This window comes from Python bivittatus, unplaced genomic scaffold, assembly GCF_059951505.1.
Source record: "Python bivittatus isolate LINGU-HERP-01145 unplaced genomic scaffold, Pbiv_v1 ctg000850_np1212, whole genome shotgun sequence".
In the NCBI taxonomy this organism is placed as follows: domain Eukaryota; kingdom Metazoa; phylum Chordata; class Lepidosauria; order Squamata; family Pythonidae; genus Python; species Python bivittatus.
Genome location: NW_028277112.1, coordinates 38215905 through 38227500, shown reverse-complemented (window position 1 = coordinate 38227500; position 11596 = coordinate 38215905). Strand labels below are relative to the sequence as shown.

General features: G+C 45.9%; 1 protein-coding gene across 1 annotated transcript; it reads left to right on the top strand.

Moving 5' to 3' along the window:
• The first annotated feature begins 4713 nt into the window (after positions 1 to 4713).
• Positions 4714 to 5742, top strand: FOXB2 (forkhead box B2). Its single transcript, XM_007443732.1, has one exon. The coding sequence runs from the start codon at positions 4714 to 4716 to the stop codon at positions 5740 to 5742; it is 1029 nt and encodes a 342-aa protein (XP_007443794.1).
• The last annotated feature ends 5854 nt before the right edge of the window (positions 5743 to 11596 follow it).

The window sequence follows — 11596 nt, the reverse complement described above, 5'->3', positions numbered from 1 at the left end:
CATGTCCTGTAGGACTTTCGGCCACTCTTTTAGCCCAACATTATTTGTTCAGGGATAAAATCAAGATGAATCCCCATGTAAGCTGCCTTGAGCTCTTACAGGATAGGTGGGTGGGATAGACATCTAACAAGAAAAATACATAACTTCCTCTCCTGAGGGTGGAGGGGAAATCAGGAAAGAAAACCAGAGAAGTTGCCCTGTGAATGAATGCTCAACCTATGGTGATTTTACAAAGCTCAAATACTGTGAGGGGAATAAGTCTCTCCAGCTTTTTGAAATGGGTTTAGAATTACATATTTGGATGAATGAGCAGGACTAGGAGGTGATTTGAGTGCAAGGAGATTAACCCTATTGCTCTCCAAAGATTCTATTGGACCCTAAACCACTGCAGTGCCAATGAAGATATACATTATGCCTTTTAGGATCAACTGTTCACAGTAAAGGAAACAGCAGCCAAGAAATACATTGCAGACTAGCACCTGGTAGAGTAGCAATGAAGGCTTTGGAAAAGAGACTCTGATGCCAAGATATGGATATAGCTACAAAGATCAGAATTGCGCAGGCAAAGGTTTTCCCTATGAAACTCTAAGAAGCAAAAGTTGGACTTTGAAGTAGGATAGAAAAAGGATTGACACTTTTCAACTTTGAGATTGGAGAAGACTCCTGAGAATACCATGGATAGACAGGAAAACAAAAGAATGGATCCTGTGAAAAATCAACTCAAGAGTTCTCACTGGGAGCCACAAATAACCAGACTCAAATTATCATATGTTGGACACATTATGCAAATACCTAGCTCTCTGGAAAAGTTTATAGTGCTAGAAAAGTTGGAAAGAAAGAGTAGAGGACGAACAACAGCAAGGTGGGTGGACTCAATTATAGAAGCAATGGTTGCACTGTTGGAAGACCTGAAGGTTGGGGACAGATCATCCTGGAGAAAATCTATGTGGTGGTCACTAAGAGTCGACACAGACGTGATGATGCATAATCATTGATCAAACTACTGCATCCCATATTTTTCAAATGCTGTAAATACTTTTTCCTGACATCACATATCGCTGACCCAGCCTGGAGAGAGATTTGGGAGTCGCCAGATAGAAAAGCTGGAGGATCTCTCCTCCGCAAAGGAAAGGCAAGTCCTCCCGCCGCGCAGGGGCGGCCTGATCCCGCCGAGCTGAGCCCCGGTGTCCCCCGAGAATCCTTCTGTGTCTCGGAAGGCCAGAGGGGAGCCGAGCGCTTGACAGTTGGGCTGGCGGCTGTGATGCGCCAGCCGGCTCGGCTGCAGCCACAGCGGCACCACCAGAAATCTGGTGCCTGCTTGGCAATCTGCGGCGGCAGCGTCGAGGGAGCCGCGCAGGGCAGGAGGGAGGGAGGGAGCCCTTTTCTTTGGCAGCCTCGCAGCTCAAGGCGCGACCGAATTCCCCTTCCGGGTCTGGGAGAGGGAGAATGGCTCTTCGGGGGGCTGTCGGGCTTGAGAATTACATCTTTTGGTCGAAGTCGGGGAGACGGGCGGGCGCACACCCCGCACACACACGCCCAGCCGGGTAGGAGCGGATCCGATGCTAATTGCGGGCACCCAGGGGCACAGCTTGGCTGCCAGCCTCCCTGGTACTGGCCAATATTTGGAGAGCTGGTTATTTGTACAACCTCCTCCCGCCCGCCCCCCAACTCCTAAAACCCGAAACGGCCGCTGCCTAATGCCAACGCGATTAGCGGGAGCTGTTTTGCCCTCCAGGAATTGCCTCGCCGGTTTCCAGCGGCAGGTCAGGCAGCGGGCAGACAAGACAAGGGGGACTCGGGGCACCGAGAACTTAGACGAACGGCCACCTCTACCCAGGCAGGTTGACTAATGGTGGGGGAGAAGCAGAAAAAGAAAAAGAAGGAAAAATCCTGTACAAATGTATTGTATTGTACCGAAGTTTTTTTTTTTTTTTAATTGGTCCTAACCTTTTTTGCCCCAGGTAGATCTGCCCATTGTCTGGACTGAAAAAAAGTCCTCTATATCCAGCAACAGTTTCATCAATGCTCACGATATGTTCTGGCTGAAAAGAGACATAAACCATAAATAAATGCTGTCCAGTTTTTTCCCCCCCCATAACAGTGTAACAAGTTGTTTGGTCATGGTTTGCTTTGTGGATGTGTATTTTCATCTGCTTGAAAATGGTGTTATGTTCTGTGGGGCCCACCCTACTCTCTGATAATTTTGGTTCCTTTTTGTTTACAAACTTTAAAATCATTCTTTGATGACTGAGTTCAGCATGGTGACTTCAATGCGCTCGAAAAATGGGTAATTGTGCATGTGGCACAAGGTTGAAACACTGACACAATTCCGCAGAAATTTCCAGCCTTCCTTCCCAGGCAGAGTATTTTCACATTCTCCTCCAGATCGGCAGCTGTTCTCCGATCACCGAAAATTCCTCTCTGAGAAGTGTCAGCCCTATGCTCTTTTGCGCTCTCTCTTATGCTGTGACAGGTGAGATAGCTCCTGGACGCAGTGCTGAAAGAAACCTTCCTGTGCCTTTTGGTTCCAGCCGCTCCTCACTGCTGATTTAGTGACTCTAGATACTACTCAAAACTGCATTCTCTCCCCAGAAGGAATATACCTTCCTCTATTTTACCCAGAAATTCGGGAAAGCACCCTCATTTCAGTGGAGCTCTTTCCAATTTATGCTCAAGTTGGGGTAGAGAAATGACACTCCTTAAATCCACAAGCCTAAAAAAACAGTAAGATACATTTTCAGAGAAGATAGGACGCAACTCCAAAGTGTTTCTCCATCAATTTCAGATGGTCTTGGATCACATTTTTACCCTTCAGCCCTAAATATTCACTTTAAAGCACTTCCCCACCTCCCTATATCCTCCAAATAGGTTCTAGCTTTAACACCTCTGGACGGCACCCAGCTGGGGAAGGCTGCTTTACATCAGGTCCAACTGATGTCAATAGAACTTACCTGAAGGCTAAGCCTTTCTGCACGATATTCTGCCTACAGGCACTTCAGGCTCATTGCACTGTATGACAATTAAGTGTAAACTATCAGCCATCGTGGGGATGTCAACTTTCGTTTTCCTATCTTTGTATTCTATCTCTAGCACCCAAAAGTGACTTTTGGATTGCAGCCTTCCTCTTTCAGTTCGCGAAGAGTGCAACATTGTGCTACTTATTTGGGACAAATTGAACACTTGGCTCTTAGTTGAGAGATGGCAGGATCTGAACTGGGCTGTATTGCTCACCAGAAAAAGAACGTGGAAATGGATTTGAGCCAAGGCTGTATACCTGAGGCTCAGGCAGCCTTCCTATCCCTAACGGAAAGTGCAGTGCACCACTTCCAAAGTTTGGAAGATTTCCTCACTAGGGGTTTATAGAGTCAGCCGGCATCGCTGTGCCCTGAGAGGCGTGGTCTTTTCTCTGACATTGTCGTCTTTCAGTAATAACGAGGACAGGCGTGAGCGTCTTCAGAGAGGAGACCAAGCAAACCTTAGGCGGGGGGGGGGGCGGGGGGGGCGGAACTGAATCCGATTCCCAGGCCAGGAGCCAAAGCGGGCCGCCTGTCCTTCAAGTGCCTGCGAGTAGTGAGCGCGCTGAGAGACGAGAGGATTGCGCGGAAGGCTCCCTCCGGCTTCGCTTCTCCGCGGGCGTCCCTGGCCCCCACCTCGTCCGCTGAAGGAGCGGGAGAAGAAGGCGATCCATTCGCAGCTCCGTCTCTTCCCCGAGCCTCAGTCATGTGATGTGAAGGAAGCGGAGCGAGGCGGGGGGCTATCGGACTCTGAGCAGGCACCGTCACAAAACTGAACTGGGAAGCTCTGCCAAGCCACAAGCCCGGCTGCCGCGTCGCCTCTCCAAGCCAACCCGCCGCCGGCTTCCGCCTTCAGCCCAAGAGCATCGGCCGCTGCCTGCTCTGGCTTCCGCGGCACCCCCTGCGTCCGTCCGTCTCTTCTCCAAAGGAACCCGGTCGGGCCGCTACTGCCTTCCCGCTTCAAGCCAGCGAGAGAGAAGACGCAGGACCCTTTTCCTGTCATCTCCGGGAATCTCAAAGTGGAGCCCGAAGTCTCCGCCTCACGGAGGAGCCTCCGGGGCCGCTTCGGCCGGCGCGAAAACAGCCGAGAAACTCGGAAGCGGCTTCCTCGAGGAATGGCGCTGGGTGTGGCTCCTCGCGGAGAGAAGGGACGTGTGTGAGGGAAGGGGAGGCGGGTAGGAGGCTGAAGTACACCCTAACGGGCATTAAGGTTCGTCAGGAACTTTGTGCTCCGTCAGAATCGAGGCAAAGATGGAGGGAGCGGAGCGGCCGGAATTGCAGCGCTTGACGAGGGCATGAGTTTGAGCGGGGCAAAAGGGAGTTAAGAAAAGGGATTCCTTACCTTTGGCAGGAGGTGCCTTCGGAATTAGCGGCTTACTTTCGAGCCAAGGGAAAGAGGAGCGCTGGCCGCCGGGCTTGGCGGGAAAAACCGTGTGAGAGGAAAACCAGACAGCGAACCCGCCACGCGTTTTGCGCACGCGGACTAGGAAGGAGGAGAAGTTGAAAGTGTCTGCGGATTCCCTGGAAGCACGAGCTGAATGTGCCAGGCGCTGACCGGAGGCCCAGCAGTTTTCTCCGAGATCCTCCTGCTCCTCTCCTTATGTGGTGAAGGAGGGGCAGCGCCCCAGCCCTTAGGCCTCTTTCAGGTCCGAGAGTGTGGTCTTCTGGGTGGGACAGCCGGAGGGGGTAGGAATGTGCCATGCCTCGCCCAGGCAAGAGCTCCTACAGTGATCAGAAGCCCCCTTATTCTTACATCTCGCTGACGGCCATGGCCATTCAGCACTCCAGTGAGAAGATGCTCCCCCTGAGCGACATCTACAAGTTCATCATGGAGCGCTTCCCCTACTACCGCGAGCACACCCAGCGCTGGCAAAATTCACTGCGCCACAACCTCTCCTTCAACGATTGCTTCATTAAGATCCCAAGGCGGCCTGACCAGCCCGGCAAAGGCAGCTTCTGGGCGCTGCACCCGGACTGCGGGGACATGTTCGAGAATGGCAGCTTCCTTCGGCGCAGAAAGCGCTTCAAGGTGCCACGGCCAGAGCCCCACATGCCAGCAGCAGGCAAAGCAGGGGGGGTGCTGCACCCCCACCTGAGTCACTATTTCCACCCTCATCATCAGCCACCACCACCTCCGCCTCCCCTGCAGCCTCCAGCAGCAGCCAAAGGGCATCCAGACTCATCGGTGGCTGTTGCGGCAGCTGCTGCAGCTGCAGCTGCAGCTGTAGGAAGGCTGCCTCAGTTCCAGCCTTATAGCCCAGCTCCTGGCTTCAAGCATCCCTTCGCCATCGAGAACCTCATTGGCCGAGACTACAAAGGAGTGATCCAGGGCGGTGGGTTGCCCCTGGCTTCTGTAATGCACCATCTGGGCTACCCCATGGCCAGTCAGCAGATCAGCACCATGGTCAGCTCTGTGTGGCCCCACGTGGGCATGATGGAGCCTGTGGGTGGCGTGCCTCTTTCCCCAGGAGAATACGGACCCTTTGGTATGCCGGTCAAGACCATCTGCCACCCATCTACACAGACACTGCCTGCAATTCCTGTGCCAATCAAGCCCACCCCGTCCATTGCTCCATCCACTGCCATCTCTGCCCTGACGGTCAACCAGGTCACACAGCAGCTCTGTCAGTCTACTTCTCCCAGTGCCTCCTCTTCCCTTCTTGAGCAGACTCCACCAAATTCCTCCAATGGCAAAATCTCCTTACATTCTGCCTTGGTACATTCATAAAATGAAAAATGGAGAAGAAATAGTGACCTATGACACAATCCTGTCCTCTAGGAAATAAGCATAGGGCAAAGATTGCTCTGGGCCTGTTGAGTGTTTTTGGAAAGAACATTACTTTTGTATTATTATTATTATTATTATTATTATTATTATTATTATTATTATGTATTTTGTCTGTTGTAAAATCAAAGTGTTCAGACCCAGGTTCAGGTAAGAGTTTCTGTGTTAAATGTTAGCCATCATAAACTCAGAAGTAATCCTGTTAATTTTGTGAAATACTTTAAGCTGTATTCGGCTAAGACTTGAATAGCTACAAAATCTCTCTCTCTCTCTCTCTCTCTCACACACACACACACTCAGGCCTCAAGCTCCAATCCCAAAAGATGTGTTAAAGTTTGCCTCCCTGAACTTCTTGCAAATAAGTCCCACTTAACCAATGAATTGTTGCAATAGAAAAGAATCAAGATTACATAAATGCATATTAGAATTCCACCACAAATACACTGGGGCAACCTAGTGATTTCAGTGAGACTTATTTTCATATTAGCATGTACAAAAATGAGATATAATTGAAGTGAATTTGTAAATATATATATATATATATATATATATATATATATATATATATCAAATTAAGTATTTTAACACTGCAGGTTATGAGCTATAAAAATCAAAGAGAATGTTGCCATTGATTGGGCTTTGACACTTGTTCTGTAAAATAAGGACATTTTTTCCCCAGGATGCTCTTGCTAGCTTAAGAGTATGCAAACTTTTGAGTCACGCAGAATTCTTCATTAACCAACTCAACCCTACTTATCTCAAATTATTAAGTTTAGATCAAAGGTGACAGTGTCCAGCTGGGATGAAGTAAAGTAGGTAGCTTTGAAAAGTTGGTTGCCATAGAGCTAAATAAAGCAGTGCCAAAATGCCTTGATTTCAGGAGATTAAGACTGAAGATTTGATTAAAATTTATTCTTGTTATATTTTTGTGACTGTAATTTTGATAATTTGGAATATTGGAGCAACATGAATTTCCCAGTAAAGAGTATTAAAAATTACACTTGCATTATGGATTGGGTATATTACAAGTATGTTTTATATGACAGTTTAGTATCTCTGTGATATGCACCAATTTGCAGCTCTCTGCAACTTGATTTTTCTTCATTTTTTGAATGAAGAAAACAATTGGCCAAACCTGTTGTAGCACTAGCAGCAAAAGCAAAAGTGGTTTAAAAGTTAAAAAGGAGAAATGAATGGAGATTTAAAAAGAAATTGGGATTTAAATCTGTTTTGTATTCCATGTCAGATTGAAAACATTGTCATCAGAAAGTAAAGAGTGAAGTGAAGCATAAGTTTTGGTTCCTGAAGCTAAGATGTAAACTTTTTGCCCCTATGACCCTTACTTGGAAATAAGTTTCAGCTAATCAATACATCAATGTTATATTGCTGTATACGTGAGCAAAATTTGTCTTTTTCTCTTGTTTGGTTTTTAAAAAAAAGAAAATCTTTCTTCTTGTGAATAAGGCTTATCACAACATCTTTATTGTCCTCAAAAGTATATATTCTGCTTTATGTGTGTGTGCTTTGGTCTGTCCTTTTCCCACTTACTTACTTACTGATAAGCACTTTACACAAAAATAAATTTCTGTGAAATAAGAGAATTATCTGTGTTTCCAGAAGTCAGCTTTTGAGCTTTGCTTTTGGTTGGAATCTGAGTCTCAGCTGGTTTGTGAATTGCTGTAGTTGGAGCCTTATTGTACATCATTGTTTTCATTAAAAATGATCTGTTGGCTTCCTGCTTTAACTCTAAGGCTTATGATTTATTAGCCTGTGTGTGCTGGGATGCAATTGTGTGCATTGACAATCTTCAGTATGCCACATGGAAGTGTTTTTGGAGGCCAAGGGTGTTCTCTTGAATTGAGGAACAATTAATACATAAGCTAACCCTTTGGCTAAATGTCAGAGGTTAATTTGTTTTGGTTAGGACAAAATCCTCTGAAATCCTACTTAAAAATGCATTGGTTTGTGCAAATTTATAGTTCTGAGGGAAAATCTCCACCGTTCTCTGTAGTTTTTCTGTAATCTCATTATATGCGCCTAGAAGGAAGTCCCATTGAAACCATAATATGCTTCGTGCTGAAGTGTCGGCTAGCACCAGAGTTTCTCAATTTTCTGAAGATTAAATTGCATCATCTTTTGTATTTTTGTTTATGCAAGAAGGGAGAGATCAAGAGAGACTCCACTAAAAGGATAAAATGAGCCCTTAAAGGATGCGTTCATAGTCTGTTTCTTAGGTTTTACAGAGTAAACAGCATGTTTTCTACACTGTAGGAGACTTTCCAGCAGTCAGAGGTATAGTTCTGGGACTTTTGCTCTTCATTCTAGCTAGCCATTTATATCTATAAAACATCAATAAAGCTCTAACTAAAAACTTAAGTTGTAACTCAAAGCTATTGTTCTGCATGGAAGTAAGTTCTGTTCCATTCAGCACCCTTCTGAACACATGTATTCTGGCCAGAAAGGAGATGATCACTTAATTTGATGCTGGATAGTTGATACCTTTTAACTCATTTATTTTTCAGTCACTAATCTACAACTATAATCATGAGGAACCGAGTTTGGAAATAAATTCTGCTGTTGCAGATATTTATACCTAATTACAATCTGGAAATTTAAAAAAACAACAACTTAAAAGCTGAGTTATATTTCTCATGCAATTTTGTTCGTTGTTCAGTCCAACACAATGAAGTTTGGTAGTAAGATGATGTATTACTCCCTAAACCCATCTGAACTTCTTTAAAACTAGAATTATTCCACTACATCCAATTTTAAATTCAACTGTAATTTGGAGCTAAAACTAACATTTCACAAGTGTCCATCTAGTTTAGGAAATTTGGAGAAGTTTTGAATATTTCCTTGGTTTTTAAAATTTTAAAACATATTTTCTTTTTCAGCAGGTTTCTCTCAACAGAAAATTTGAATACACATAATACAAAGGTGGTTCTTAATGAATTACTTGGAACAGAATCTTAAGGCATAGTTACAGGTTAGGCTTACAGATGTGTCTTCAGTACTGTAGTACTTTTTAAAAGAAGTAGTAGTTTTTAATTTGTATCTAGCAAATTAAATATTTGCTTAAAGAATATGAAAATGGAAGAAACATTACAGAAAAATTAAGAAATCAACATCCTAAAATTTCTTAGAAGTTTGTTTTCTGGTGTTAAGAAAGGTTTTAATGACATAATTGTATCATATATTTTTAACTTAATAAGCTATGTTGGAAAATTCATATTAAAATCTCAGTGATAAATCAATATAACTGACAAAATATTGGAAGACTATATCCATTTATATGGATGAAATAGCAGTTGACATAAGGTGTATGGTTGATGAATCATTTGGGATGATGGGCTCATAGGAATCCCTGCAACAGGCTTCGATAGCAGACAGGCTTCATCTCTTATTTCAGATGAAAGAAATAGGTTTTAATCTCACCCTATGTACAAATGCACCATAGTTTTGTTAAGAGAGAGCTGGAGATCATCTTTTGTCATATAATTTGCATTAAACGGAGTCTTATTCCTGTAAGGATTGCTAGAGAGAACTCCATTTCTCCTTGATTTCAAAGAGATGAGCAAAAAAGTTACAAATAGAAAGGGCAGTCACACCGACCATCCTTATTAAAGAATAGCAAAATCGAGCCACCATTTTCCTCCTCTAGAAAAAAATTGGAAAGATGGGATGGCTCTTGGCTCAATAAATAAATAAAATGACTCAGTGCCATTTCATATAGTATGGAAGGAGAAGCAAGTGACCAGGAAAACTAGGTCTTGAAACGGAATTCTTCATTAGGAAAAAACAGAACCGTTGAGGATCCAGGTGAGACAGCTTAGGAACGGAGCCCTAGAACGAGTGGGTCGGAAGAATGAGCTCACCCTTCTTCACGGCCCCCGGTCTCCCAGGTGCAAGGCGCCGGGGCTGCGCTGGAGGAGGAAGCTGACTGCTGTGGAGGAGGAGTCCAGCTTTCCTTTAGCCCAGCTTTGAGGTCTTCCCACCAGCCCATCAAAGACACTGCCCCGGCGTTGAACTTTGGGTCGGGGCACCTTAAAAGCTGAAGAGTAAATTGGGTCAAAGTAGCCGGATTGGCTTCGAAAAGGTGCGCGTGAGAACGGCTGTAAATCCCCGGCGTAACGAGACGACTGAACTTTAGCTGGGCAGTGACTGTCTGGATATTTCTCTTAAACTGGAATTCTCTTTCTACTAACATGCCAAAGAGATGTGCGGTCTCTGATTTTGAGATCTGATGTGGTAAACTGGCATTTTAATGATTTCAATATATTGTAAAATTGGACTGTCAATGAACATCATACTCTTATTTTAAGGGACTCATCATATTTACTGTCATACTGGGGAAGGCAATGGCTTAATCTTGGGGCAATTACAGTATTTGGATTACACTTTGGTCATTTTTCTCCTCCTTTTTAAATATACAAACGAACCTGACTTATGTATTTATTACAAATGATTTAGCATTTATCTGGGCGAGGATTTCAATTCACAGAGAAAACAAAATGTCCCTTGAACAATAAGTGTATTAATGATGCAGTACATTAAAATCTATCATGAGACATTAAAATCTATTATAAACACAAACTTCATTTAGTTTTGGGGGGATCTGAGTAAGGAAAGAAATAACATAACCTGAATATAACTGCTTACGACGCAATCATTTTACAAAGTTCAAGTTTTTCTGGCGGGCGTAAAGCCTCCTTTCATTCAGTAAAGTTGCTTTAGGATCAGTGGTCCATCAAGTAGAGATTTCTCAGGACTGAGAAGCTTGCTGTTGGTGCCCAAATCATGTCACCCAAGGATTTGGCAAACGCTGTGGAGGCTTTCTCCTCAGATCACTTGACAGTCACTGACCCAGCCTGGAGAGAGATTTGGGAGTCGCCAGATAGAAAAGCTGGAGGATCTCTCCTCCGCAAAGGAAAGGCAAGTCCTCCCGCCGCGCAGGGGCGGCCTGATCCCGCCGAGCTGAGCCCCGGTGTCCCCCGAGAATCCTTCTGTGTCTCGGAAGGCCAGAGGGGAGCCGAGCGCTTGACAGTTGGGCTGGCGGCTGTGATGCGCCAGCCGGCTCGGCTGCAGCCACAGCGGCACCACCAGAAATCTGGTGCCTGCTTGGCAATCTGCGGCGGCAGCGTCGAGGGAGCCGCGCAGGGCAGGAGGGAGGGAGGGAGCCCTTTTCTTTGGCAGCCTCGCAGCTCAAGGCGCGACCGAATTCCCCTTCCGGGTCTGGGAGAGGGAGAATGGCTCTTCGGGGGGCTGTCGGGCTTGAGGATTACATCTTTTGGTCGAAGTCGGGGAGACGGGCGCGCACACCCCCCGCACACACACGCCCAGCCGGGTAGGAGCGGATCCGATGCTAATTGCGGGCACCCAGGGGCACAGCTTGGCTGCCAGCCTCCCTGGCATTGGCCAATATTTGGAGAGCTGATTATTTGTACAACCTCCTCCCGCCCGCCCCAAAACTCCTGAAACCCGAAACGGCCGCTGCCTAATGCCAACGCGATTAGCGGGAGCTGTTTTGCCCTCCAGGAATTGCCTCGCCGGTTTCCAGCGGCAGGTCAGGCAGCGGGCAGACAAGACAAGGGGGACTCGGAGCACCGAGAACTTAGACGAACGGCCACCTCTACCCAGGCAGGTTGACTAATGGTGGGGGAGAAGCAGAAAAAGAAAAAGAAGAAAAAATCCTGTACAGGCTGCTATTGATGTGGAGCCACTTGAGGAGGCCTCTTTGCCCACACCCACCGAGGAATTTCGGTAGGAGGGTTAGTAGTGGTTTCAGTAGCAAAAATGC

Bases quoted from the DNA above. Each gene is read 5' to 3' on its own strand.
- FOXB2 (XM_007443732.1), top strand. From the start codon at position 4,714: ATGCCTCGCCCAGGCAAGAGCTCCTACAGTGATCAGAAGCCCCCTTAT.